This window comes from Strix uralensis, chromosome 32 (assembly GCF_047716275.1).
Source record: "Strix uralensis isolate ZFMK-TIS-50842 chromosome 32, bStrUra1, whole genome shotgun sequence".
NCBI classification, from domain to species: Eukaryota; Metazoa; Chordata; class Aves; order Strigiformes; family Strigidae; genus Strix; species Strix uralensis.
Window position 1 is genome coordinate 681,669 of NC_134003.1, and position 25,377 is coordinate 707,045.

Sequence of the window (25,377 nt, forward strand, 5' to 3'; positions counted from 1 at the left end):
GGGACCTGGGGGGGGGATTGGTAATGAGCCAGCAGGGTGCTCAGGTGGCCAAGAAGGCCAATGGCATCCTGGCTTGTACCAGCACTAAGCGTGGCCAGCAGGGACAGGGAAGGGATGTGACCCCTGGGCTCGGCACTGGGGAGGCCGCCCCTCGATGAGTGGGTTCAGTTTTGGGCCCCTCACTCCAAAAAGGCCATTGAATGACTCGAGCGTGTCCAGAGAAGGGCAACGGAGCTGGTGCAGGGTCTGGAGCACAGGTCTGATGGGGAGCGGCTGAGGGACCTGGGGGGGTTTAGTGTGGAGAAGAGGAGGCTGAGGGGAGACCTCCTGGCCCTCTGCAACTCCCTGAAAGGAGGGTGCAGAGAGGGGGGAGGAGTCTCTTGAGCCAAGGACCCAGCGGCAGGCCAAGAGGGAATGGCCTCAAGCTGCGCCAGGGCAGGGTCAGACTGGCTCTTAGGAAGGATTTCTTTGCAGAAGGGGCTGTTGGGCGTTGGAATGGGCTGCCCAGGGCAGGGGGGGAGTCCCCATCCCTGGAGGGGTTGAAGAGTCGGGTTGAGCCAGCGCTGAGGGATCTGGTGGAGTTGGGAACGGTCAGGGTGAGGTTCATGGTGGGACTGGAGGAGCTTCAAGGGCTTTTCCAACCCAGATGACTCTGGGATTCTGTGAGCGTAGCCTAAAATGACAGGGCAGGGTCTGGCTCCTTCCCCCCCCTCTGGCTCTGAGCTGGGGTGTCTCCTCCAGCCCTGGGGGGTCACTCGGGAGGCCGGGGGTGGCTGCGGGCTGGGACGTGTGATTCCTGTGAGCTCAACCAGGCGCCAGACGCGCTTGCAGAAGGTGTGAAGTAAAGACGCCGTTGCCATCCCACAGCGCGTTTATTCAGCTGTTAGAGAGCAGCCTGTGCTCGGAGCAGCCCCTTTCCTGCCGGCTCTGCCTGCGCCGGGGCAGGTGCCGCCGGTGAGAAGATTCAGAGACACGAAGCCGTTAACGGGCAAGCGGAGCCCAAACCCAAAAGTCCTGCGGCTGGGAGAGCCCAGAGCAAGGCCCTGGGAGGTGACACTCAGGCTTGTGCCTCGCTCCCCGCGCAGCGCTGAGGGCCCCCCAGGAGCAGCCGTGCTGTGGCCAAGCAGGTTAAACAGTTGCCAAAAGGCCAGCTGGCCTGGCTTCACCCTGCCCGCGGCCACCGGTCTGCGAGGGGTGGCAACAACCTCAGCATCCCAGGTCCTGGGGGCACTGATGGCACAAGGAGAGAGCTGGGGGGCTCCTCCCTCTGTGGTAGCCCCCGCTCATCACACTGCTGGCTGCTGACGTAGCCCAGGGCTACCAGGGCTTCTACTGTGCTCCCCGAACGCTCCTGCTGGCCCGCGATGAGGCACAGCACGACCCCTCCATCCTGCGCTCCCCCAGCAGAGGGGGGACGAGCCCCCGGCGCGGGGCTGCTTTAGGGGCAAAGCCCTTACCATTTAAATATCGGGGTGCACCCCTGAGAGGAGAAGCATCAGCCGGAGCTGCCCAGGATTTCTCTGGCCGGGTGAAGTGCTGGGATTTAAATTTCCAGCGTGCGGCTTCCCCCAGCGCCGCGTGCCACCGTCCCCACCGTGCTCCCCCCAGCACGGATTAGTGGTATTTATAGCAAACGCTCCGTTACAGTTTTCCCTGATGAGGCCAATTCCTGCCTGCGAGGGAGAGCGTGGGAAGCGCTGCCGGACCGGCCGGGGCTGCCAGCCCAGCACCCCGACTCCCCTGTGCGCCCCGTGGCGGGGCTCTGGCTGCTCCCGGCTCCGGTTGTGAGTGATTTATGGGTTGTTTTTTTTTTTTTCCTCGCACAATTTATCTCACGACTGGGTTCCAGTGCACTGAGCCGGGAGTTTAGCAGGGGACAGTGGCACTGCCAGAGTGTGGAGCAGCCCCCGGCACTCGCTGCCTTGGCCCTGCCTGCAGGTAGGACCTAAAAATAGCCTCCTCCTGCCTGGTCCATGCGCTCACCTCGAGGAGCCAAAGCAGAGCAGCTGCCTCCTCCTCCTCCTCCCCGTGCCTCTGCTCCTGCTGCATCTGCACAGCTCCTGGGAGCCCCAGGATGGTGGCAGGGGTCTGGCAGTGGCTACCTACAGGGGCTGGGCTACTAGCCCTTGGCCCTACATGGCCCCGCATCGGTGGGAGATGTGGTGAGCGGCCGGCGGAGCGCGGGAGGGAGCCGGACATGTCCCCATGGGGCCGGTTTCCCGCAGCTGTGCTCCCTCCCTCGGCAATTGGGGTTTTCCTCTTCCAGAGCCGATTCCTCCCCGGCCTCTTTACCTTGGTCACAGGGAGCCAAACCCCTCCCTATCCCCAGCCCGGGCCGCATCCTGCCCGCGGGGAGCGATACAGGATGAAATGACACTAAATTAAACCAACCCCCTCCTGTGTGAGTATTTATTGGTTTGCGGTGGCTGCCTGGAGCCCAGCACCCAGCTCCCCGGCAGGGAGGGGGCACGGAGCCCCCCCCGCGCTCCCTCGCTGTCCCTGGGGCTGGCGGAGAGGGGTGGGTGGCCACCCCGGCACTATTTGGAGGTGGGGGGGCCCTGGCTGAGCTGCAGCAGGGAGTTGGTGGCGTAATTCTGGAAGAGGGGCTGGAGGAACATGCCGACGGTGCCGAAGACGCAGACGAAGACGAAGATCCACAAGAAGAGGCGGTCGATGACCATGGCCACGTACTTCCAGTCCTCGCTCACCTGCGCGGGGCCGGGAGAGAGGCCGGGTCAGCCGGGGGCCTCCAGCATCACCCGGGGCCGCTCCAGTGAACCCCAAATTTGCTCCCTCAGCGCTGCAGCTCCCGGGGCCGCCTGCCAGCCCGCCGCGGGGCTCGCTCCCCCCGCTGCCACCCGTGCTGCTGAGCCCCGGGAAACATCACTGGGGAGAGAGGGGGCCCCCGGTCCCGCAGCTCCATCCGGGCTTGGCTCTGCCAAAACCTGCAGCCTCCCGGGGCCGCACAGGGTCAGGCCTCCCGGGGTTCCGGAGCGGCTGCAGCGGCAGGTCGGGGGTCAGGGCTGGGCCCCCTCCCTGGGCAGGGGGTGTGGGGGGGGGTCCCCGGGCACGGGGCCGGGCAGGGACCCCCCTGGTGCTCGTGCACGTCCCTTCCTGTGGTGCAGTCGTGCACCAGCTCATGCTCTGCACCCCGCAGCTGTGCCTGCACCTCAGAGCCCTGCCTGCACCCCGCAGCCCTGCCCGCATCCCAGAGCCTGCCTGCATCCTGCAGCCCTGCCAGCACCCCACAGCTCTGCCTGCACCCCGCGGCCCTGCCCGTATCCCACAGCTCTGCCTGCACCCCACAGCCCTCCCTATGCTCCATAGCTCTGCCTGCACCCCACAGCTCTCCCCACACCCCACAGCCCTGCCTGTACTCCACAGTCCTGCCTGCATCCCACAGCTCTGCCTGCATCCTGCAGCCTTACCTACGCTCCATAGCCCTGCCCGCACCCTGCAGCCCTGCCCGCACCCCACAGCCCTGCCTGTGCTCCACAGCCCTGCCCGCACCCCACAGCCCCTGCCCGCACCCCGCCCCGACTCACGCTCTGGTCGTCGTCCTCGCTGCGCATGTGGTCAGCGATGAAGCGCACGCCATCCACCGCCTCCTCCAGCCCGCAGGCGCAACCGGCCTCGGGGGCCGGCGCCTGCCCCTGCCGCTCCCGGTAGCCGTTGAGCCCCTCGGCTTTGGCAGCGCCGGGGTTGGCGTAGCAGGCGCAGGCCCGGACGCCGGCCCGGAGGAAGAGGGTGGCCGCGGCGGCGCGTTCCTGGGTGTGCCGGCGTTGGCGCAGGCGCTGGCGCGCGCAGTTCTGCCGCGGCTGCTTCATGAAAAGCAGCGCCGGGAGCTTGCGGAGGAAGAGGCTGCGGACCCAGGGCGGCATGGTGTGCGTGGTGGGCGAGCGGTGGTGCACGTTGAGGACGCAGACGCTGGTGACGATGGAGAAGGTCACCAGCACCATGGTGAACATGAGGTACTTGCCCACCAGCGGCACGTCCAGCGAGGTGGGGGGCACGATCTTGGAGATGAGCAGGAGGAAGACGGTGAGGGCGAGCAGGACGGAGATGCAGAGCGTCATCTTCTCGCCGCAGTCGGATGGGAGGTAGAAGACGAGGATGGCCAAGGAGGTGATGAGGATGCAGGGGATGATAAGGTTGATGGTGTAGAAGAGCGGCTTGCGCCGGATGATGAAGTCGTAGGTGATGTCCACGTAAGTGGAGTCGTCAGGGTTCTCGTTGCGCCGTCCCGGCAGCGCCACGATGTCCCACTCGCCGCTGGGCGTGAAGTCGTCCAGGCTGGCCACATCGCTCTTCAGCACCAGGTCAATCTCGGTGCGGTCGTAGGTCCAGGAGCGGAACTTCATGGTGCAGTTCTGCTGGTCGAAGGGGAAATGCTTCACCTCGATCTTGCAGGCGCTCTTGTAGATGGCCGGCGGCAGCCAGAAGATGCTGCCGTCGTAGGAGATTACTGCGTTGGAGTAGAAGGAGACCTCGTACATCCCATCGGCGCTGGGGTGAAGGGAGGGGTTGTCAGCCCTGCAACGGCACCACCCCAAGCCCCGGGTGGGGTTGGGGTACGCACAGCTCCCCCCCGCAAAAAAACCCAACCACCTACTTGTTGTAGAGCACCACGTCGGGCAGCCAGATGTGCTTGGAGGGCAGACGGACCTTCTTCATGTTGTCAAAGTCCTCCGGCTTCCAGGTGAGGCGGTAATCCTCCCACTCCTGCGGGCAGGCAGGCTCAGGGCGTGGGATGGGGGGGCTCGGGGGGGGTGGGCAGGGCAGGGTGGACATGGGGATCCCACTCAGGGTGTATGGGGGGTCCTGAGGCACTGTGCTGAGGGGATCGGGGCAGGCTGGACACGGAGGGGTCCAGGCCGGGGTGCAGGGGGGTGTCCAGGGCAGTGTGGACATGGGCGGGGGGGGGCAGGACAGGGTGCAAGGCGGGGCAGGGCAGGATGGACATGGGGGGGCCCAGGGCAGGGTGCAGGGCAGTTCCCAGGACAGGGTGGACCTGGGGGGTCCCCAGGACAGGGTGCAGCGGGGCCCAGGATAGGGTGGACACAGGCGGGGCCCAGGGCAGGGTGCGGGGGGGGGTCAGGGCAGGGTGGACATGGGGGGTCCCCAGGACAGGGTGGACACGGGGGGGGCTCCAGGACAGGGTGCAGGGGGGTCCCCAGGACAGGGTGGACACGGGGGGGCTCCAGGGCCACAGCAGAGTCCAGGGCTCCCACCTGGGTCAGCCAGACGTTGGTGGTCATGATCTGCTCCCGCTCGTGCTGCGAGGAGAGTGGCACCGGTTACTCGGGGTGCCGGAGGTGGGGAGGGGGGTGGAATCTGCAGAGCCCCCCCGAGGAGACGGGGCAGGGAGCAGAGCCCCGGCCAACTCACCACGCTGATGAGCTGCGCCAGAGACACCATCAGCTGCACGGTGACCAGCTCGGAGCCGTTGGTCGCCGGGCGGATCAGCTTGTTGTAGCGCGCGGGGTCCAGCAGATACTCGACCAGCCGCTCCTCCGTGTCCGTGCCCAGGCTCCCTTGGGGCGCGGGGGGAGGCTGAGCCCCGCGGCGGCGGGCAGAGCCCCCCCCCCAACCCCGGGAAGGGTCCGGACCCCCCCACACCGCGGCTGAGCCTGTGCCCGCCCCGGGGGGGGGTCTGGGTGTGACGGTGCGATGGTGTGCGGGTGGCACCGCCGGGCACCGGCTGCTCTCAGGGCAGGGGGGGCCCGGGGGGGGGAAATGGGGGGACCTGGGGGGCTGCGGTGCAGTTCCGGGAGGCCTCTGCCCCCCCTCTGCCTGTCCCTGCCTGCTCCTGCCCCCCCCGCCCTCACCCACCCCCGGCACCGCCCCGGTGGAGCAGTTCGGGCAGCCGGAACCCCCGGGCCCGTCGGTGTCGCGGGGGCCGCAGAGCCCCGGGGGGGGGCCGGGGAGCACCGGGAGCCAGCGGGAGGCACCGGCAACGCAGCGGCGCCGCTACCGCGTCCACGCCGGGTCTGCGCGGGTTCGGTACCGGGGCGGCGCCGGACGGTTCTGTGCAGCAGGAGCAGCCCCGGGGCCCGGTCCGGTCCCCTCCCCACCGGTGCCGGTGCCCGCCACCCTCCCCGGCTCCCGGCACTTACGTCTGAGGGCGGCGAGGAGGCAGAGGACGCGGAGCAGCGCCATGGGGGCGGCCCGCTGCCGGTGCCGCTGCCGGTGCCGCTGCCGGTGCCGCTGCCGGTGCCCGGGCGCTGTCCCCGGTGCTGCCCGCGCTCTCCGCGGTGCTGGAGCCGGCGGCGGCGGCCCGGGCGGGGCGGCCCCGGGCGGGAGGCGGTGCCGGGCGCTGCGCCGGGGCCGCCCCGCGCTCCTCGCTCCGCCGCCGTCACCGCCGCCGTCAGCGGCCCCGGGGCCGCCCCCGCCTCCGCCCCGCCGCGCCCCGGCGACCCCGGGGGGAGCAGGGGACACCGCGGGGGGGGCGGGGAGGGGCCGAGCTCCCTCAACCCTCCGCTCCACCGAGCTCCGGCCCCCGCCGCCCCCGGTCCCTGCACGGCCGCAGCGGGGTGGGGGAGCCCCGGGAACCGGGGGCGGGAACTGAGGCGGGAGCGAAGGGGGGGGGAAGCGCCCGGAGCCCCCCCGCGGCCCCAGAGCCCCGCCCGGCGCCGCCACACACGGGGGAGGGGGGTCTCAGGCCCCGGGACCCCCGGGACCCCCCGGGACTCCCCGGGGACCCCCGGGGCTCCAGCCCCCCCCCCCCTCCGGTGCCCCCCCCCCCTCGTCGATGCCCCCATCCCCAGGCCGCCACGTGACCCCCACGTGACCCCTCCAGGCCAGGGGCGGGGCTCGCCCCCGCTGGCCCCGCCCCCTCGCCTTCCGGTGCGCCTCCCCTACGTCACTTCCGGTTTGGCGTCGCCCCGCCCGGTTGCACGGACGCTTCCGGTGGTTGGAGCCCCGCCCCTTCCGCTGGCGGCGGGAGGGGTCACTTCCGGAGAGCGGGGCCGTCCCGCCGCCATCTTGGGCCGGCTCCGGGGGCTGCGGCGGCGGCGGCGGCGGAGCGGGTCCCTCCATGGGAAGATGCAGCGGGCGGGGGCGGAGGAGGCGGCGGGGTCGCAGGCGGCGGCGGGGGGGCCCGGGCGGAGCGGGGCCGAGGTGGCGGCGGCCTCCGCCGGGCGGCTCCTGAGGCGGGAGCTGCGGCTGCTCGAGTCCATCTTCCACCGGGGCCACGAGCGGTTCCGCATCGGCAGCGCCTGCCCTGACGAGATCAGCTGCGAGTTCGTCCCGGGAGCCGGGGCCCGCGCCGGTGCCTCCGGTTCCCGGGGGCCGCCGCCGGGGCCCGTCCGCATCCACTGCAATATCACGGTGAGGCCCGGGGGCGGGCGGGGGGGGAGCACCGACCCGGTGCGACGGGCCCTGGCTCGGGGGGGCGACCCTGGGACTGAGGAGCCACCCCGGCCCGCTTCGGGGAGCCGCCGGAGGCGGGGGCCGGAGCTGCCGACCCGTGGCCCGGTGGAGCCCGGCGGCGGTTGGGGCGAGCAGGGCCCGGATCCGCTGCCCCTCCGGGGTCCCTCGGCTGCGGGGCGCGAGGGGCCCGAGGCCAGGCTCAGGGGGGGAGCTGCCTCCGGTCCCGCACGGGTACGAGCCGTGCTGAGCCCCCACGGGGGTCCCTACACCGGGAGGCATCTCCCAGCAGAGCAAACCCCGGAGCCTCCCCCCTCGAGCGGGGGGCGGCAGTTTGGGGGGACACGGGGCGCTCTCGCCGCCCTGATGGCCCCTCCCCCCCCGTACCAGACTGTGCCCCCCGCTTCTGTGCTTGCCCCGGGTGTTTTTGAGGGGGGGGTCCCGGGTGGCCCTGACCTGGAGGAGTGGGGTACCCGCGGCATCGGCCCTGGGCTCTTTGCGTCTGCTCCGGCTTAGCTGAGCCCGGCTTTTAGGAGGACCCCAGTTCTGGGGTGCTCAAACTGATGAATTTGAGCCCCTATTGCGGCTCCAGACGAGCAGCAGCGGAGCAGGAAAACCCCCGGAACGGCGCCGGTGTCCGGGATTTTCCAGACGGGCGCTGTGGGAGCTGCCACTGCCTTTGCCCTCGGCCTCTGCCCGGCTGCTGTCGGGTCGTGCACACCCAGTTCTTCTCCTGCAGCGCTTCTGGTCCAGAGCTGGCGAGGCCAGAGGCCTGTGGGGGAGCAGAAAACACCCGCAGTGTCCTGCCTGAACCACCTTCCCACAAAAAAAGATCTTGGCAACCAACGGGGTGGCCAAAATGTCACCACTGTGTATTCCCTCCGGCTCCCCGGGCTGGGGGGGAGCAGCACAGAGCTGAGCCAGATCCACATGGTTAGAGCTGGGCTTTATTTTGCCCTCAGATTAGTCCGGAGGGTGGATGAAGTAGCTCGTGGGCCGTTCCGCTGCTCTCTGCGCTCTGGAGGGATTCGTGTGCGGGAGACGTGGGGCTGCAGCTCCCTGTCCTGCCCAGCTCGCTGCTCCGTTCCCCGCTGGCGGTGTCAGTGGGACACTGAGGCAGTTGTGGCAGCTCAGACACCACCTTCTCCTTCTCTCCAGGAGTCTTATCCAGCTGTTCCGCCGATATGGTCTGTGGAGTCGGACGATCCGAACCTGGCAGCTATCCTGGAGAGGCTGGTGGAAGTCAGGAAAGGAAACACGCTGGTGAGCGGGTGCTGCCTGGGGAGCGCGGAGAGGTGGCGAGAGGGTGGCTGCTTCAGGAGGGCGAAATCCCTGCTGCATCCCTCCAGCTGCATGAGGCGGGAGGTGCGCCTGGTCTCAGAAAGCTTCAGGAAATTTGGGATGAGCAGCTCTAACTTCTCTCGAGTTTGATATTGGGGTGTGATTTTCCTCCCCCTGTGGCCGCCGCTGCTTGGAGCAGGAGGGAGCAGCCCTTGTTTGCGACGGAAAGCGTCGCAGCGCCGCGGACGGCTGAGGCTGAGCTTGGCCTGTGGGTCTCTGCGCTTCTCTGACCCCTGTCTGCTCTCCGGACAGCTTTTGCAGCACCTGAAGCGAATAATCTCCGACCTGTGCAAACTCTACAACCTCCCCCAACATCCAGATGTTGAAATGCTGGACCAGCCTCTGCCGGCAGAACAGGTGAGTGACTGGGGAGGAGACTTTCTAAGCTCGTAAGATGAGTTCTCTGGAGTTTCTTTTGGAGGCTGAGGCTTCCAAACCCCCAAAGGAGGAACGCTGATATGGAAGGAGGTAGGTGCTGATCTCTGCCTGGGGTGGATTCCTGTCCTGGGGGATGCCAGCCTGCTCCGTTGGGCCTTGGTGCTGTTTAGCCGCTCTGGTGTGGTGTCCTGTAAAGGTTCTTGGCTTCTCTCTGCTTTTAACTTGGTTCTGTGAAGGTTGTTGGCTTCACTTTGCTTTTAACTTGGTTCTGTGAAGGTTCTTGGCTTCTCTCTGCTTTTAACTTGGTTCTCTGAAGGTTCTTGGCTTCTCTCTGCTTTTAACTTGGTTCTCTGAAGGTTCTTGGCTTCTCTCTGCTTTTAACTTGGTTCTGCTTATAAATCCTTTTTTAACTTTGCCTCAGAAGTATCTGGGAAGGCAGGAGAGCGTTGCCCCAGGAAGCTGACAGTGCGATCTTCATCTCTGTCTTTTTGTCCCCGCAGAGCACACAGGAAGAGGTGTCCTCTGAAGAGGAAGATGAAGAGATGCCGGAGGTAAGTGCCGCCCCGCTGTATGAGGAAGTACACTGGAGAGCTGAGCACAGGGAGGTGCCCGCTGAAAGGTGCAGAGGAATCGTGTCTGGGAGGAGCTCGTGGAGTTCAGACAGGGAAGAGCCCGGTTTGGCTCAGAGGCTGGATTGTTCTCAGCGTTTTGCTGCTGGGGACCCAGGTCCTGAGCCACGGGTGGGAGCGACGTGTTCACAAACCACAGGGGACCGCAGCCGCCACGAGGCGTAGCCGCGGCCTCCGAAGGCATCCAGACGAGCTGAGAGTGGAGCCCCTTGGATGGTTTCTCTCTCGGCTCACGCTGCTGCGCTCTAGAGCCTGGAATTTACTCACAAGCGATGGGATTTCCGGGCTGCCATTGCTGGCAGGGAAATCACACCATGAAAATGGAACTCCCGCAGAGAGGATTAGGTAGGATGGCTGAGCGTGCGAGCGAGCTAATTGGCAGGAGCGGCAGAGGCAGCCATACTTCACTGCAGGCTGAGAATATCATGCTGCAAAACCCACAGGCTTCGGTTGTTTGGTTTGCGGTTTAGAGATCTCTAGAAGTGGGTGGAATAATCTTGAATCTCCATGGTGACGTTTAGCGATGCCTCGCACACTTCTGGGGGGTGAGAGGCACGGGCACCGAGTCAGCAGCACTGCAGAACCCGGGGGCAGGTCACTTAGCAGCAGCACGCCTGGTAGTTGTTGGGCTTTTAGCAAAGTTTAATAGCTTGGTAAATCAAGGCTGGCCTTTGCCAGCGTCCCCGGAGAAAACGAGGAGATTTAAACCGGTACCAGCGTAACCTCGCGTATTTCCAGACTTGCTGCTTCGTGGCACGTTTGTGATGTGCGAGTCCTCATGCTCCTGTGGGCTGGAAAAGAAATCCTTGGGAACTGAGCGTTCCCCCTCGTGCTTTCTGCTAACACCGTGCGGGGACGACGCTCTCGCCTGGAGCAAAGGTTTCTTGGATTTGTTGGGCCGTGTCGGAAGAGCAGAGCCGTGCCCTGGTGCGGAGATGTGTTACGCAGGTTAATCCACTCGAGGGATTTTCTAGGAGGATCTATTTCCCTCTGTGTGACAGTCTAAAAATGTCAAAGCCTTTCCAAAAAGGCTGCTCATCCAGAATAGCAGCCAGCCTGGAGAGGCCGAAGTAAACACTTGTTCGGAGGATTTAACACCAGCGCCCACATTCCAGGCGCAGTGTGGGAGCCGCTGCGCAGGGGGGAGATCTCTGCAGTGGCCCCTGATTGCTGCCACTGGTTTTTACTGGTTATTAACATCAGGGTCTTGCACACGTCAGCCTGACGAGCGTTGTTAACGAGGGGCAGAGCCTCTGCCGGGGTTGGGGAGAGCATCGGGGGCGTGCTGTGGGGTGGAGAGCTGAGCCTCGACACGCTGTGAAACCTCTTTTTGAGGGGCAAACATCCCGCGCTGCTGGATTTTTTTTTTTTGTGTGTGAGGGTCTCTTCTTGTGCTGCCTGTGCTCGTGTTGGGTTTGTGCTCGGGAGGGGGGAACGGCGTGGCCTGGCAGCGCCGTGCTGAGCCTGCGCCTCACTCCAGCCACCCAGAAACGCAGCGCGGGGCTGCTCATGCCACGCACGTGCTGAGATGCAGGTGCCCTTCGGTTGCATGGGGCTCACTGGGGAGCGTACGTAGGATTAATGACTAATTATAAACAGACGTGAGACTTGGCAGGGAAGAATCCAGCAAACAAAGAGCTTGTATGAGCCGGGTTGAATTCTGGAAAGGGAAGTGTGCCGTTCTGCCCGCTGGCTTTGGTACGGGAGGGCAGCGGGAGCCCAGCACCTGTAACTTCTTCGCTGAGCGTGCCCAGGCCTTGTGTCTTCCACCCTGTTTGTGCCTCGGATTGGGGCTTCCTGGGGAGGGAGAGGGGCACCGGGAATCCTTCCTGGTTCAGGGCAGCTTCCATCTGCAGTACTTGGAGCAGGGAGGAGTGAAGAAGCATCTCCTGCAGCTCCCCTCTCCCCTTCCCAGGACACTGAGGACTTGGACCACTATGAGATGAAAGAGGAAGAGCCGGCAGATGGGAAGAAGACAGAGGATGAAGGCATTGGGAAGGAAAACCTGGCCATTTTAGAGAAAATAAAAAAGAACCAGAGGCAAGATTACTTAAATGTACGTGTCGCCCGGCGGGCGGGCGGGTTGGGGAAGCAGAGGGACCCAAGGGCGAGAGCGATGGAGGCACCTGCTAAGCCCTAAGTCAGAGGGAGCGTCCCTGGCCAAGGTACAGCAGCGGCTTCAGGGGCTGGCGTGGCTGGTGCAGGGAAGTTGTGAACTGCCTCTGCAGCGCAGGGAAGTAAGTGGGGTGCCCCCGAGGCAGCGGTGCTACGTGGGGCAGCCTTCCTGCAGGGAGAGCTGGGGTTCCCCTCTGCTCCCAGGAGCTGCACCTTGCTTTGGGCAGTGGAGGTGGCTGGTGGGTTCTGCTTTTATACTCCCGGGCTGAGATTCTTGCGCAGTGGAGAGCGCACGGAGGCGTTTCTGCTGCAGCTGCGCTGCCTGGGGTGGCCTCTTCGGGGCGAGGGAAGTTGTTGTAGGGGGGAAGGAGAAGACACAGGTGGGAGACGTGATAAAGTCTAGTTCAGAGGCTGGACGGGAGTTCTAGCTCAGGTTTTAGCCTCATAGAGCAACAGCCGTGGAGGGTGCAGTGTAACAATGCAACTTCCCTCCCAAATTCCTCGCAGGGTGCAGTGTCTGGGTCTGTGCAGGCCACCGACCGGCTAATGAAGGAGCTCAGGGATATTTACCGATCACCAAGTTTCAAGGGCGGTAAGTGCTGCGGGGAGCTCAAGGGAGGGGGCTGCTGCTCTGCTGTTCACACCAGGGTTTTCCTCCTCGTTCCGGGTGGCACCTTACGAGCCTCAGAGCTGTTCTGCTCCGCTCAGCTGGGGAAAGGATCTCCAGCTTTCAGTGGCTGTGGCGCTCTCAAGAATGAGCAAAACTGCCTGGCAGTCTCTGTTCCTGCCGGTGCTGGGTGGAAGCGAGTGTGCTGTGGGTGGGAGGATTATCTGGCTTCAAGGGTGATGGTGCTTCTACCCCTTTCCTGAGCCTGAGGACTCAGAGAGAGCACTTGTAGGAAAACTACTCCCTCAGGATGGTCCTTCTGGATAAGTGCTGCTTTTTGGGGTGGGCTGTGCCAGGCTGAGGTGGTGCTGCAGGGCCAAGGGGATTTGAAATCTGGGTGCTGGTTTGACCCCCTGTTCAGTCTCCCCCCATAGCAACACGCCTCTTCTCTGCCTTCCAGGATACTATGCAGTTGAACTAGTGAACGACAGCCTGTACGATTGGAACGTCAAACTCCTGAAGTAGGTGCCATAGCTTGGGATTGTGCAACTGTGGTGGGTGTTGGTGGTGGGAGCAGAGGGGAAGCGAGCAGGGCAGGGGAGCACCGGGCAGACCTTGGGTTAGCCTCTTTCGGGCAGCTTGCTTGCTGTCTCCGCATCAGAAAGGAGATGCCATCTCCAGAGATAATCTGAGGGCTCTGCAAGTCTGTCTGCTGTTCCTAGAGTCCTGGAAGAGGTGCATCAGACAAAACCCCGAGCTTTCACACCCTCCAGACACCACTGCTGCCTTTTCCTTGGGCCAGGCAGTCTTTATTTTTAAGCTGGCAGCATGCAAAAAGGGTGTGATGGTCTTCTCTGCAAACCAGGAGCAGAATGGTGACAGCCCGTGCTGTCACTGCCCTGGGTGAGCGCCTGCGGGCCCGCTGGCAGCCAGGTTGTGCAGGTACAGTAGCTCCGGGCTTCGGTGGCAGCGAGCGCGGCCGGCCCGAGCTGCGCAGCCTCGGCTCTGACCCGCCGGGCTTTGCCTTCGGCAGGGTTGACGAGGACAGCGCTTTGCACAACGATCTCCAGATCCTCAAAGAGAAAGAAGGCACAGATTTCATCCTCCTAAACTTCTCCTTTAAAGTAAGGCTTCCTCCCCCTCCTCGAGATACGCCTGTCTCGGTGAGTCATCAGAGAAGACGTTTCTCAGCGGCTTTGCTTCCCTTCTCTTGTTCCAGGATAACTTCCCTTTTGATCCGCCGTTCGTAAGGGTCGTGTCCCCGGTGCTGTCAGGGGGGTAAGTGACTGTTTGTCTGTCTCTGCTCGCCGAGGTCTCCAGCGCTGCTTCCTGCAGCAGTTTTCACTAAGAGTTTATCCAGTCCCATAATCTCCCTGACACGAGTTTGTGGTAGTTCTGGGAAGCACAGACAGGGGTGGTGGTTTTTTTCTTTTGTGTGTGCGTTTTTCTATCTGAGATCTACTCTGAGAAAATGGTTCGTCTCTGGAACAGCGGGTGGGTGAGGCTGCGTCCTTCCCTGACACAATTCATTGTACCAGCACTGGCGTGGCCAGCAGGGACAGGGAAGGGATGTGACCCCTGGGCTCGGCACTGGTGAGGCCGCCCCTCGATGAGTGGGTTCAGTTTTGGGCCCCTCACTCCAAAAAGGCCATTGAATGACTCGAGCGTGTCCAGAGAAGGGCAACAGAGCTGGTGAAGGGTCTGGAGCACAGGTCTGATGGGGAGCGGCTGAGGGACCTGGCGGGGTTTAGTGTGGAGAAGAGGAGGCTGAGGGGAGACCTCCTGGCCCTCTGCAACTCCCTGAAAGGAGGGTGCAGAGAGGGGGGAGGAGTCTCTTGAGCCAAGGACCCAGCGGCAGGCCAAGAGGGAATGGCCTCAAGCTGCGCCAGGGCAGGGTCAGACTGGCTCTTAGGAAGGATTTCTTTGCAGAAGGGGTTGTTGGGCGTTGGGATGGGCTGCCCAGGGCAGGGGGGGAGTCCCCATCCCTGGAGGGGTTGAAGAGTCGGGTTGAGCCAGCGCTGAGGGATGTGGTGGAGTTGGGAATGGTCAGGGTGAGGTTCATGGTGGGACTGGAGGAGCTTCAAGGGCTTTTCCAACTGAGATGATTCTGGGGTTCTGTCTGAGATCTACTCTCAGAGAATGGTTCCTCTCTGGAGCAGCGGGTGGGTGAGGCTGTGTCCGTCCCTGACGTAACTTTGCCCCGTTCCCTCCGCAAGGTATGTTCTGGGTGGCGGTGCCATCTGCATGGAGCTGCTTACAAAACAGGTGAGTGCTGACAGTACGTGGACGTGGTGTTGCTGCTGTCTGCTGTGCTTTGTATCCCCACTGCTCGCAGCCAGATCCTGCCTGTACCCCTGCCTGGCAGCTGCCTGTCGTGGCCTTGCGATGCCTGTGCCAGGCTCGGGGAGGCCCTTTTGTTGCTGGGGGGAAGCGCAGCCCCGCGGGCGGGGGTTCTGTCAGCGCTAGCCTCACCGGGTTCTCTGTCCCTCAGGGCTGGAGCAGCGCCTACTCCATCGAGTCGGTCATTATGCAGATCAGCGCGACTCTGGTGAAAGGGAAAGCCCGAGTACAGTTTGGAGCCAACAAGGTAGGGCCGGGTCGGCGCAGGAGAACTTGAGGGGCTCTTGGTCGCGGGACGGAGGCAGATGAGCGGCTCCGGCAGCGCCGTTTGCGTCGGGGAGGCGTGTGGGGTGGCTGGCACCGGGCTCCGGCTGGGCTGAGGGGTCGTTCTGCCTAATGAAAGGGCTCAAACAAATGAATTTCTGATTAAGACTAAACCGATGCATGAAAGTTTTGCTTGTGTTTGTTTCCCAAGGACTCCTCACCTGCTTTCCCGTGGCCTCTTTGTCTGTCTAGACACAAGTAAAACGCTCCCTGTATAACTCACTGCTGGCAGAGTCAAAGCCCTCAGTGGGCGCTTCCCTCGACCACCCAAGCCCCTCACTCTGTTTTCACCACGCATGCTCAGACTATGTAAACGAATTCCAGGAACTCGTTATCACAAGACACCCCTTTCCAGGAAATCTAATGAATATGTATGATTTGTGTGTGTGTAAACTGATGTCCCTTGCGAATTCGGGGGAGCCCTTATGGTGGAGAATCCGCGGGGCAACCCCAGCGCTGCTGATGAAGAATTCCTGCGTAACGGTTATTCTGGATCCTGACTGTTGAGAGAATTAATTTATTTCACTTCCCTTGCAGAATCAGTACAGCCTGACGAGAGCACAGCAGTCCTACAAGTCCCTGGTTCAGATCCATGAGAAGAACGGTAAGGGCTGAGGGAGAGGGTCTGCAAGGTTTCCCCTTGCTAGTCCGAGCTCCCTTAGGCCGAGTGTCCAGACAGAATCACAGAATCGTCTAGGTTGGAAAAGACCTTGAAGATCATCTAGTCCAACCATTAGCCTAACATTGACAGTTCTCAACTCCACCAGATCCCTCAGCGCTGGGTCAACCCGACTCTTCAACCCCTCCAGGGATGGGGACTCCCCCCCTGCCCTGGGCAGCCCATCCCAACGCCCAACAACCCCTTCTGCAAAGAAATCCTTCCTAAGAGCCAGTCTGACCCTGCCCTGGCGCAGCTTGAGGCCATTCCCTCTCGTCCTGCCGCTGGGTCCTTGGCTCAAGAGACTCCTCCCCCCTCTCTGCACCCTCCTTTCAGGGAGTTGCAGAGGGCCAGGAGGTCTCCCCTCAGCCTCCTCTTCTCCACACTAAACCCCGCCAGGTCCCTCAGCCGCTCCCCATCAGACCTGTGCTCCAGACCCTGCACCAGCTCCGTTGCCCTTCTCTGGACACGCTCGAGTCATTCAATGGCCTTTTTGGAGTGAGGGGCCCAAAACTGAACCCACTCATCGAGGGGCGGCCTCCCCAGTGCCGAGCCCAGGGGTCACATCCCTTCCCTGTCCCTGCTGGCCACGCCAGTGCTGGTACAAGCCAGGATGCCATTGGCCTTCTTGGCCCCCTGGGCACACTGCTGGCTCATTACCAATCCCCCCCAGGTCCCTCTCTGACTGGCAGCTCTCCAGCCACTCCTCCCCAGGCCTGTAGCCCTGCTGGGGGTTGTTGTGGCCCAAGGGCAGCACCCGGCATTTGCCCTTAGTGAAACTCCCCCAGGTGGCCTCAGCCCATCGCTCCAGCCTGGCCAGGTCTCTCTGCAGACCCTCCCCACCCTCGAGCAGATCAACACCCCCACCCAACTGGGTGTCATCTGCAAACTGACTGAGGATGCAGTCAGACGAGCTGCTTGAGGTGGTTTGTTTTTTTTTTTTTTCTGCCCCGAGTGTAAAAGTTTCCTGCAGTGAGACGGCAGCGGCGCGTGGCTGCGGATCCCTCGGCGGGTCGCTGTCTGGGTGCTGTTGGGAAGGAACCCCAAGAGAAAGGCTCCTGGGAATGTGGGAGACGTGGCTCTTTGGGAGCTTCTCCGGGTGTTTATTTGTGTTCCCCCTCACAGACCCCTCTCCTCGTTTCAGGCTGGTACACACCGCCCAAGGAGGACGGCTAGCGCGGGTGCCGCAGGACCGATCTTGATTATCTTCTGGATGCTCTTCTTGGATCTTAACGATGCCTCTTGGCTTTCTCCCAGGACGTAATAGCTCTGCCTGTTGCCGGACAATAACGGCTGTTAAAAACTCTAAATAAAAACTGTTTAAGCAGTCGGACCGACCTAAAACACTTGCTGGACCCTTGCTAGCAGGCATTCTTGTTAAAACAAACTTTTGAGCCTCTTGTATCGCTGGAAGCTTTTGACTCTACTCCAGTCTAGAGCGTCCTCCTTACCTATGCTATGGATTTAATTTATTTTCTTATTTCATGTACACTGCTTTTTTTTGTTACAGTGTATGATGGATGTGTATGGAAAATGTATCTTTGGAGAAAAATTACAGTTTGTTAATTTGAAGATGCTGGTCTGACTTAATTTTTTTTGTTTTTCCAAGCTGCTGCTGGGTGGATCGTACCCTGCGCTGGCAGCGGTGGGGGGCAACCCCCTTCGCCGTGGCTGTGCCACGCTGCCTCTTCAGCCCTGGGGCCGTGGCGGGGCGGCGGATGGAGCCGAGGCGGGGGCACCGGGATGCAAAAACCCCCGGCCAAGCCCTGCGGGAAGGTCTGAAACAGCCGCTGTGGAGGAAGAAAACCCTTTTTTGGTTTGGTTTTTTTTTTTTTTTTTTTGTGGCAACAACGGAGCAGGGCTTCCGCCCCCTTCTCCCCTAGAGCAAGAACAGACTTTTTTCTGTATAAACTGCAAACTTACACCGCTGGAAGGGGAGAGGGGAAGATCCATAACGCTTCCCTGGATCCTGCTGTGGATGAGGGGGTTGTAGCTGCACCCCAGGGCTGCCAGCTCGCACCCCAAACTTCTCCACGTCCCATCTCGCCAGGCACCGAGACACGCGGAGGCTCGGCTGTGACAAACGTGGAGCTGGAGCCCTTTCCCACCGAGGGGGAAGGCAGCGGAGCCCCTCGTACGTGTAAATGCTGCGCTGTGAATGAAAGCAGGGGCCTGGTTCTGTAGGGTTTTATTTTATTTTTCCTCCTCAAGCCCTCCTTCCTGCTCGGCTCAGCCCCAGCCCTCGGTGGAGGGCGTTGCTGCAGTCCTGCCCTGTTGCTTCAGTCCCTGTTCCTTGCTCCATCCTGAGGTTGCTGGAAGGAGATTTGGGTGTTGGAGCTCCTGAGTTCCAGGGTGTCCTCGGCTGGAGGGCATAGCTGACTCATTAGTGTCAAAGCCGACCATCGCTATTAATTCACTGTGTTTGAATAAAAGTTATTAGAAAATCAAAGGGCCTCAGAAGTCCATTATCTCCTCCAGCAGCTGTTCCCCTCTTTAGGCGTTGTCCTGCCCCAAGCCTTGCGATAAAAAGATGCTGTAGGAGAGGGATTGCTGATGGCTGCTCTGTGCCTGCTGCAGGAGCGGCTCCGGCCTCGCCCAGGGACTATTTTTAAGCACTTTGCTGAAGGCCGAGAGGGTTTGGGTACACTGAGCGACTCTGCCCTGTCCTGCGCTCTGCTCCTCAGCCCTGAACCAGCACCCCGTGGGGGCCTGAGCTTTCCCCAGTCCTGGTGCTGGGGGGGGCGGAGGCAGCCGCGCTCTGCTCCCCTCGTCAGCTCAGCACCAAGGAACCTGCTGGGGAGGGGGGTTCAACCGGTTCAATGAAGGGTTAAAAAGCTTGAGGTGTTGCTATTTGGTGAAGCGGGGGCTGTGCCCGGTGCTGGGGTTGGGGTTGGGCACGCTGAGTAGGTCAGGAGAGCTCAGGGCGTGAGTGCTCCCGAATCCTGGCGGCTCTCCGGGCCGGGATGAGCGGGAGAGTTGAACAGGGCCCTGCAGGACCCTCGGCCGCTCCGCTGGCGGGTGACGGGGCTGGAAGCGTGGCAGGACCGGTGCAGGCTGGCGTCTGGCAGGTGTCTGCCTGTCCCATCTGTTCTCCCCCACCCCAGTGTCAGGATCCGTCCTGCTCTGAGTCGGGCTCAGCGCTCGTCACCACCGCGCTGGCTCAGCTCTTGTTTTGGCTTCTCGGGGACGCAGGCGTGTGGTGCCATCTGTCCCCGCTGCCGCAGACGCTCCCACAGCCGGGAGCTGGCAGGGGATGGGGACCGGGAGACACTTCCCAAAGACGTGGGGATGGCGTGTCGCAGGGAACACCACCGCAGCACGAAGCCACCGGGACGGAGCTGCCCGCGCGCCTGTCCTGCTGTTGAGGCTCCTGGAAAGACGAAGTGGGGGGATTTAAATCTGCCAAGGAAAGAAAACAAACCAGCACCTTTCACATCAAGCTAACAGCCGAGTTTACATGGAGTTTTCCTCAAGAAGGCGAAGCTGAAGCCGGCCGGGATCCTGCTGCCAGTTTGGGCACCGGCCTCGCAGCGACGCTTTGCCACCGCGAGGCACATCCTGCCCAGCGGCACCGGCAAGGAAACTGCCACCATTTCCTACGGCGCTGCCGGCGACCCTGCACCGCTGCTCGAGGCTGCCCAGCACCTCCCTGCACCCCGACAGGGCCGGGCATGGTGCTGGGGACCAGCCGTCGCTTCAGAGCCGGGGTCTGTTGTCCCAGTGTCCCCCCTCGCAGCAGCAGGACACCCCCTCCGTGACCTGGCTGGTCCTTGGGGACGTTCTCCAGCCCCTGCAAACAGGAGGAGCCCGCGTCCTGCCCCGAACTAGGGGGCTGGGGGAGCATCTCTACCTGCAAAACCCCATCCCTTTCCGTTGTGCCCGTGCAAACGGCTCGGTGAGGGCCCCCCCGGCACCGTGTGGCCCAGCTGCCGGCCCAGCAGGAAGCCAAACCCCGGCTCGCCCGGGGTTTTCCGGTGAGGTCTCGGTTCAGCCAGCAAAAGTAGGTCTTCGCTGGTGTGATGTGAACCACAGCCGCGGCCTCAGCGAGCGCACCAGGACCTGCCCTCGCCCCGTCGGGCTGCGCACAGGGTGGGGGGGGGTTCGTACATGGGGTCCTTGCACGGAGTGGGGGGGACCGTGCACAGGTCCCGTATGTGGGGTCCACGCACAGACCCTGTGCAGGGGGTGTCTGTGGGGTGCGGGGTCAAAGCCCCCTTGTCCCATCAGCTGATGGTCTCCCGAGGTCTCCCGGTAGCACCGGGACGGGACGGGACCCCCCCCCCCCACCTGTGTCCCCCCGCCGCCGGCCCCGCCGCTCTCAGGGACCACGCAGCCCTCGGTAGCCACCGGACAGAGACCCCCGGCCCGGGGCTCCCCGAGGCTGCCGGGGCCGGTGGCCGCCCGCCCGGCCGGTGCCGAGCCGTCCCCCGGGGCCGCCCCCTCCGGATCTGGGCGGGGAGCGGCCGGACCCGCCGCCCCCTCCGGCCCCTCCGGCTCCGTCCCGTCCCGTCCCGTCGCGTCGCGTCGCGTCCCGTCCCGTCCCGCCGCCGCCGCATGGGGCCCCCCGGGCCGGCCTGACTCCCCCCTGCAGCCCCGCCGCCCCCGGAGACGGGCCCCGCCGAAGAGCCGCGACGGGACCCCCCGGCTGCCCGGCCCCGGTCGGACCCCCCGGAGCACGGAGAGACCCCCCCCGACTCATCCCATCGCTGGAGCAGAGACCCCTGCCCCCCCCGGGACCCTTCCCCGGGGCCAGGGACCCCCGGGGAGACGCGGTCCCCTCCTCAGGACACAGGAGCCGGCACCCCTGGGGACCCACCAGCCGTCCCCGCGGGGGCGAAGGACGCCTGGAGCCCCCCACCCACAGGGGGGGCGAAGGCCCCGGACCCCCTGCCCACATCTCCCCTCCCGGGCTGGCCCCTGGCCACCGAGGGTCCCACTCAGGGGGCTGGGGGGAGCCGGGCTGCCCCGTGCCCCCCCCCGGCTGAGCCGGCCGTGAGCCGGCGGGGCGGCCGTGGGGCGTCGAGGAGCCCCAGGTGGGCCGCAGCACCCAGCCCCTCCCCAGCCCCATGGCGGCCAAGTGGTTCAAGGAGTTCCCCTCCAACCTGAAGACGGTTTCGGAGAGGGCTCGGCCGGGCAGCGGTAGCCTGGGCAAGAGCCGCAAGAATTCGGCCGCCGAGTTGGGGGGCTGCCGGGCCGGCCCGGGGGGTGGCAAGGAGGGGGGTGGGCGGCTGTCACGGGACAACCTGCAGGGTCTGCTCCAGGCTGCCACTGGGAAGATGCGGAAGAACTCACGAGTGGAGGGGGGGGCGCCGGAGGGACCCCCTAAAGCCTGCGGCACCTACATCAACCGCCTCATCAAGGTGGAGGCTCATGAGAAGAACGGGAAGGGGTACCCCAGCCCCCCGCCCGCCGGCCTGCCAGCCCCTGAGCAGGACAAGGGGAAGACCCTCAAGACAGAGACGGTAAGGGGACATGGGGGGGGGGGGAGAGACTGGGGAGGGGGGGGGTGTGCGGCACTGGCGGCTTTAACCGCTTTGGGCTCCAGCTCATTAGCCCCGTTAACCCCGGGGCTTTCATCGTGCCTGGCTCTGCTGCCTTCAAATCCCATTCAAAGCTCCCTTCATCCCGACTTGCCCTTCATCTGCTGGGGGGTGGGGGGGGGGAGCACCCGCCAGTCCTCGCTGTGTCCCACTGTGTCCCATCCCACCCTGACCCCAGTGCTCGGCCGCTGGTTAAACAAAGGCTGACGTAAAGCTTTTCTGAGCAGCTGGGCTTTCACCCCCACACAGCCCCGGGGTGGCTGGGAAGGGGGACACGGACAGTGTCACCCAAAAGGGTCCCTGAGGCCCCCCCTCAGGCTCCTCCCCACCGCTGGGGTGCATAGGAATGGGCGCTGCCCCCACCAAAGGTGCCCCCGGCTGCACCCTCGTGGGGTGGTGACCTGGCTCCAGCTACCCCGGACGAGCTGCCATCCTCCCCCAGTGTCCCTGTCCCCTGCCTGGCAGTGGGACCCCCCTCAGAGTCCCCTGAGGCCGGCGGTGCCCGTCCCCTCCCCAGGTCATCATCCTGGAGGACTACGCCGACCCCTACGACGCCAAGCGCACCAAGGGGCAGCGGGAGGCCGAGCGCCTGGGGGAGAACGACGGGTACATGGAGCCCTACGACGCCCAGCAGATGATCACAGGTACGTGATCACAGGGGAGACCTCGTCACCCTGCAACTACCTGAAAGGACGTGGTAGAGAGGTTGGTGCTGGTCTCTGCTCCCAGGGAATTAGTGACAGAACGAGAGGGAACGGCTTGAAACTGCAACAGGGGAGGGTCAGGCTGGACAGGAGGGAAAAATGTTTCCCAGAAAGAGTGGTCAGAGAGTGGAATAGGCTGCCCAGGGAGGGGGTGGAGTCCCCACCCCTGGGTGTGTTTAAGGGCCGTTTGGATGAGCTGTGGGGGGATGTGGGGTAGGGGAGAGCTTTGTAGAGTCGGGCTGAGGGTTGGACTCGCTGATCCCGAGGGGCTTTTCCAACCTGAATGATCCTGGGAGTCTGTGGCTGGCACCGCTCCCCAGCCTGGAGCGCGCGGCCGCCCTTGGAGCCGCCCGGTGCGGGAGGCTCCGGGAACAGGAAAGCTGCTCGTCGCTTCCTGCGGCTGCGCGGGGCCAGATAAGGAGCAGGCGCGAGGCCGGACGCTGACCCGTGCCCGCCGGCCCCTCGCCCGGTGCCACCACCTCCCGCCGTCGCCCAACGGGTGCCCAGGGCCGGTGCAAAGCCCTCAGTGTCACCCAGCTGTCCTGGGAGAGGGCGGGGGGGATACAGCATCCCCAAGGGTCCCCCATGGCCAGTGTACCCCCCCGCCTCCAGCCAGCGACCCCCAGGCCGGCATGGCAGCCGCCCAGCTGGCCAGAACAACAGGAACTGACTCGGCCGGAAGCTCAAATAAAAGATTTGCTGCTGATGGTTTTTTTCCATGAGGGGCAGCCCGGGCTGTTTGGTGGAGCCCGGCGCCGCGGGGCGAAGTGGGGGGATGTGGAGGAAGGGGGAGGTTTATGGGGTGAGCCCCCCGCCCTGGGGTGACCTCCTGTGGGGCCAAGCTTCAGCGTGGGGTGTAGCATCCTGCTGCCGCGGAGCCCTGCTGGCCCTGCCGGCGTGTTTCTGTGCCCACAGCGCCAGTAGCCTCGGGGCTGCGACAGCAGGCCAGGCGCCACGAGGATGGGCCCCTTCCTGCTCCAGCTCCTCCCAAGCCCGTTCTCAATGGGGTGTCCCAGGCCTGGGGTGTTTGGGCTGGGGGTGGGGGGTGTTTCAAGGGGCACGCAACCCCCTCCCTGACCCACCGTTCCTCTTCCCCGCAGAAATCCGCCGTCGGGGCTCCAAGGACCCCCTGGTCAAAGCCATCCTGCTGCTGGACGGTCCTGGCGAGCCCGGGGAGGGGGGTGGCAAGCCAGAGCCGGCCAAGCGGCCAGGGGGCAAGGAGGCAGCGGGGAAGGGGCCACAGCTCTACGACACCCCCTATGAGCCCGGGGAGGGGGTGGCTGGGGGGACCCCGGAGCGCAGGGCGAGGGCTGGGGATGGGCGCCTGCCTGAGAACGACGAGCGTCCTGCGGGCGAGTACGAGCAGCCCTGGGAGTGGAAGAAGGAGCAGATCGTCAAAGCACTGTCAGGTAGGGGACAGGGATGGGGACAGGGATGGGGACAGGGACAGACGTTTTAGTAGAGCCTGTAGGGGTAAGACGAGGCATAATGGTTTTAAACTAAAAGAGGGGAGATTCAGATTAGATACAAGGATGAAATTTTTTATGCTGAGAGTGATGAGACACCGGCACAGGTTGCCCAGAGAGGTGGTAAATGCCCCATCCCTGGAAATATTCAAGGTCAAGTTGAACAGGGCTCTGAGCAACCTGATCTAGATGAAGATGCCCCCGCTCGTGGCAGGGGGGTTGGAGTAGATGGGGACGGGGACACGGATGGGGACAGGGATGGGGACAGGGATGGGGCGGGAGGTGGCATGAAGCGGGGCTTTGGGGGCTCACATCTTGTGTGTGTGTGTGTCCCCCAGTCCAGTTTGAGGGCTCAGAGCGTCCCAAGGAGGAGATGCCGCGGCAGCACCTCCGCCAGAAGAGCTGGACCCCCAAGATGCTGAAGCCGGCGGGCGGCGAGTACGGCGAGGGGGAGCGGGTGGACCCTGCCCTGGCGCTGGAGAAGCAGCCGTGAGTCCCGAGACCGAATCGGGGTGGGAAATGGAGGGGGGGGTGGGAAATGGAGGGGGGTGTGGGTGGGTCTGGGGCTTTGCCACCGCTCACCACCACCACCACCCCCCCGCAGCTGGTACCACGGGGCCATCACGCGGGCCGAGGCGGAGAGCCGGCTGCAGGCGTGCCGGGAGGCCGGCTACCTCGTGCGCACCAGCGAGACCGGCAGCGGCAAGTACTCCATCGCGCTCAAGTGAGTGGCCGCAGAGTTGGGGGGCGTCCCAACCCTGGGAGGTTGGAGTGGTCCCAACCCTGGGGGGGGTGCCACCCTGAAGCGGGGGGGTCCCACCCTGGAGGGATGCAGTGGCAGGAGCTCCCTGGTTGTTGACGCCAGAGCCCTGATGGGGTGGGAGCACCCAGGTCCCTGGGGATGGCACCCCCCAACCCGCAGCGGGACCCAGGCGTCCTGGCACGGTGCTGGGCTGAGGTGGGGAGGTGGTGGTGAAGTCGGGGGGGGGGGGGGGGGTGCAGGCGGTGCGTCCCCCTCCCCGGCGCATTGTCGGGAGCGCCGGTGGCGTTTCCTTCCTGAGGAAGCGGAGCCCCTGGAGCCGAAACAATCGGAGCGGGACGGGAACAAACAGGGGTGGATGCGGCGGTGGCCGCGGGGCGGGCGGGCGCCGGGGGGCTGGCGGCACCGCTGACGCCCACCCGCCACCCAGGACCAGCCAGGGACCCGTCCACATCATCGTGGCCCAGACCAAGGACAACAAGTACACGCTCAGCCAGGCCAGCGGGGTCTTCGCCAGCGTCCCCGAGGTCGTGCACTACTACTCCACCGAGAAACTGCCCTTCAAGGGGGCTGAGCACATGGCCCTGCTGCACCCCGTCCACTGCAAGCTGCATTAGCACCCACTAATGCCCCCCCAGACTGGCTCATGACCCCCGGCCCCGGGGCGTGGGGCAGGGTCCGACCCCGCTGATCGCCGCGGGCCGCGGCAGGGGTCTCGCAGAGGACCCCCTTGGTCATGTCCCCTGTCCTGCGGGGACCCCGCTCCTGCCTGGTGGCTGCTGCCCGCCGCTGGACTCCGGCAGGGCTGTGCTGCCCGTTTGCCGGGACGGATCCTGCCCGCCCTGTGCCGGAGCTGAGCCGCTGTGGGGGCTGCCTCTGGCGCCCGGGGCGGGGGGACACGGCGAGATGGGGATGTGTAACGAAGTAGTAAAATAAACTTGGTGGCTGAGAGGAAGCGGGTGGTCCTGGAGGGGCTGGGGGCTGCCATGGGGAAGGGATGGGGTTGGGGGGGGGTGGGTGCAAAGGGGAAGGGATGAGGCTGGGGGGGGTCTGGGGGTTGCAAAGGGGAAGGGATGGGGCTGGGGGGGGGCTGGAAAGGGGAAGAGATAGGGCTGGGGGGCGCAAAGGGGAAGGGATGGGGCTGGGT

The 25,377-nt window shown here is 64.4% G+C and overlaps 3 protein-coding genes across 3 annotated transcripts; 2 read left to right on the forward strand and 1 right to left on the reverse strand.

Moving 5' to 3' along the window:
• Nucleotides 1-2,395: 2,395 nt before the first annotated feature.
• Nucleotides 2,396-6,309, reverse strand: CHRNB2 (cholinergic receptor nicotinic beta 2 subunit). The gene is made up of 6 exons (XM_074852860.1): nt 6,117-6,309; nt 5,389-5,534; nt 5,232-5,276; nt 4,613-4,722; nt 3,546-4,506; nt 2,396-2,708 (listed from the first exon to the last, which is right to left on the reverse strand). The coding sequence occupies exons 1-6, from the start codon at nt 6,157-6,159 to the stop codon at nt 2,538-2,540; spliced, it is 1,476 nt and encodes a 491-aa protein (XP_074708961.1). The 5' UTR covers nt 6,160-6,309; the 3' UTR covers nt 2,396-2,537.
• A 720-nt stretch (nt 6,310-7,029) lies between these two features.
• Nucleotides 7,030-17,332, forward strand: UBE2Q1 (ubiquitin conjugating enzyme E2 Q1). The gene is made up of 13 exons (XM_074852861.1): nt 7,030-7,329; nt 8,527-8,631; nt 8,962-9,066; nt 9,588-9,638; nt 11,632-11,772; nt 12,339-12,423; nt 12,899-12,959; nt 13,472-13,562; nt 13,658-13,716; nt 14,655-14,703; nt 14,930-15,025; nt 15,640-15,706; nt 16,905-17,332. Exons 1-13 carry the CDS (start codon nt 7,045-7,047, stop codon nt 16,934-16,936), a joined length of 1,227 nt encoding a protein of 408 aa, XP_074708962.1. The 5' UTR covers nt 7,030-7,044; the 3' UTR covers nt 16,937-17,332.
• Nucleotides 17,333-20,277: 2,945 nt separating this feature from the next.
• Nucleotides 20,278-25,181, forward strand: SHE (Src homology 2 domain containing E). The gene is made up of 6 exons (XM_074853389.1): nt 20,278-21,222; nt 21,818-21,944; nt 23,105-23,413; nt 23,809-23,959; nt 24,075-24,194; nt 24,661-25,181. Exons 1-6 carry the CDS (start codon nt 20,827-20,829, stop codon nt 24,845-24,847), a joined length of 1,290 nt encoding a protein of 429 aa, XP_074709490.1. The 5' UTR covers nt 20,278-20,826; the 3' UTR covers nt 24,848-25,181.
• The last annotated feature ends 196 nt before the right edge of the window (nt 25,182-25,377 follow it).

Excerpts from the sequence above, each read along its gene's own strand:
- CHRNB2 (XM_074852860.1), bottom strand. The coding sequence starts at position 6,159 with ATGGCGCTGCTCCGCGTCCTCTGCCTCCTCGCCGCCCTCAGAC. Across the intron at positions 5,277-5,388 it reads TGGCGCAGCTCATCAGCGTG|CACGAGCGGGAGCAGATCAT; the intron begins GTGAGTTGGCCG and ends CTCTCCTCGCAG. Across the intron at positions 4,723-5,231 it reads CCAACGTCTGGCTGACCCAG|GAGTGGGAGGATTACCGCCT; the intron begins GTGGGAGCCCTG and ends GCCTGCCCGCAG.
- UBE2Q1 (XM_074852861.1), top strand. The coding sequence starts at position 7,045 with ATGCAGCGGGCGGGGGCGGAGGAGGCGGCGGGGTCGCAGGCGGCGGCG. Across the intron at positions 9,067-9,587 it reads AGCCTCTGCCGGCAGAACAG|AGCACACAGGAAGAGGTGTC; the intron begins GTGAGTGACTGG and ends TTGTCCCCGCAG. Across the intron at positions 14,704-14,929 it reads TGGAGCTGCTTACAAAACAG|GGCTGGAGCAGCGCCTACTC; the intron begins GTGAGTGCTGAC and ends TCTGTCCCTCAG.
- SHE (XM_074853389.1), top strand. The coding sequence starts at position 20,827 with ATGGCGGCCAAGTGGTTCAAGGAGTTCCCCTCCAACCTGAAGACGGTT. Across the intron at positions 21,223-21,817 it reads AGACCCTCAAGACAGAGACG|GTCATCATCCTGGAGGACTA; the intron begins GTAAGGGGACAT and ends TCCCCTCCCCAG. Across the intron at positions 23,960-24,074 it reads CTGGCGCTGGAGAAGCAGCC|CTGGTACCACGGGGCCATCA; the intron begins GTGAGTCCCGAG and ends ACCCCCCCGCAG.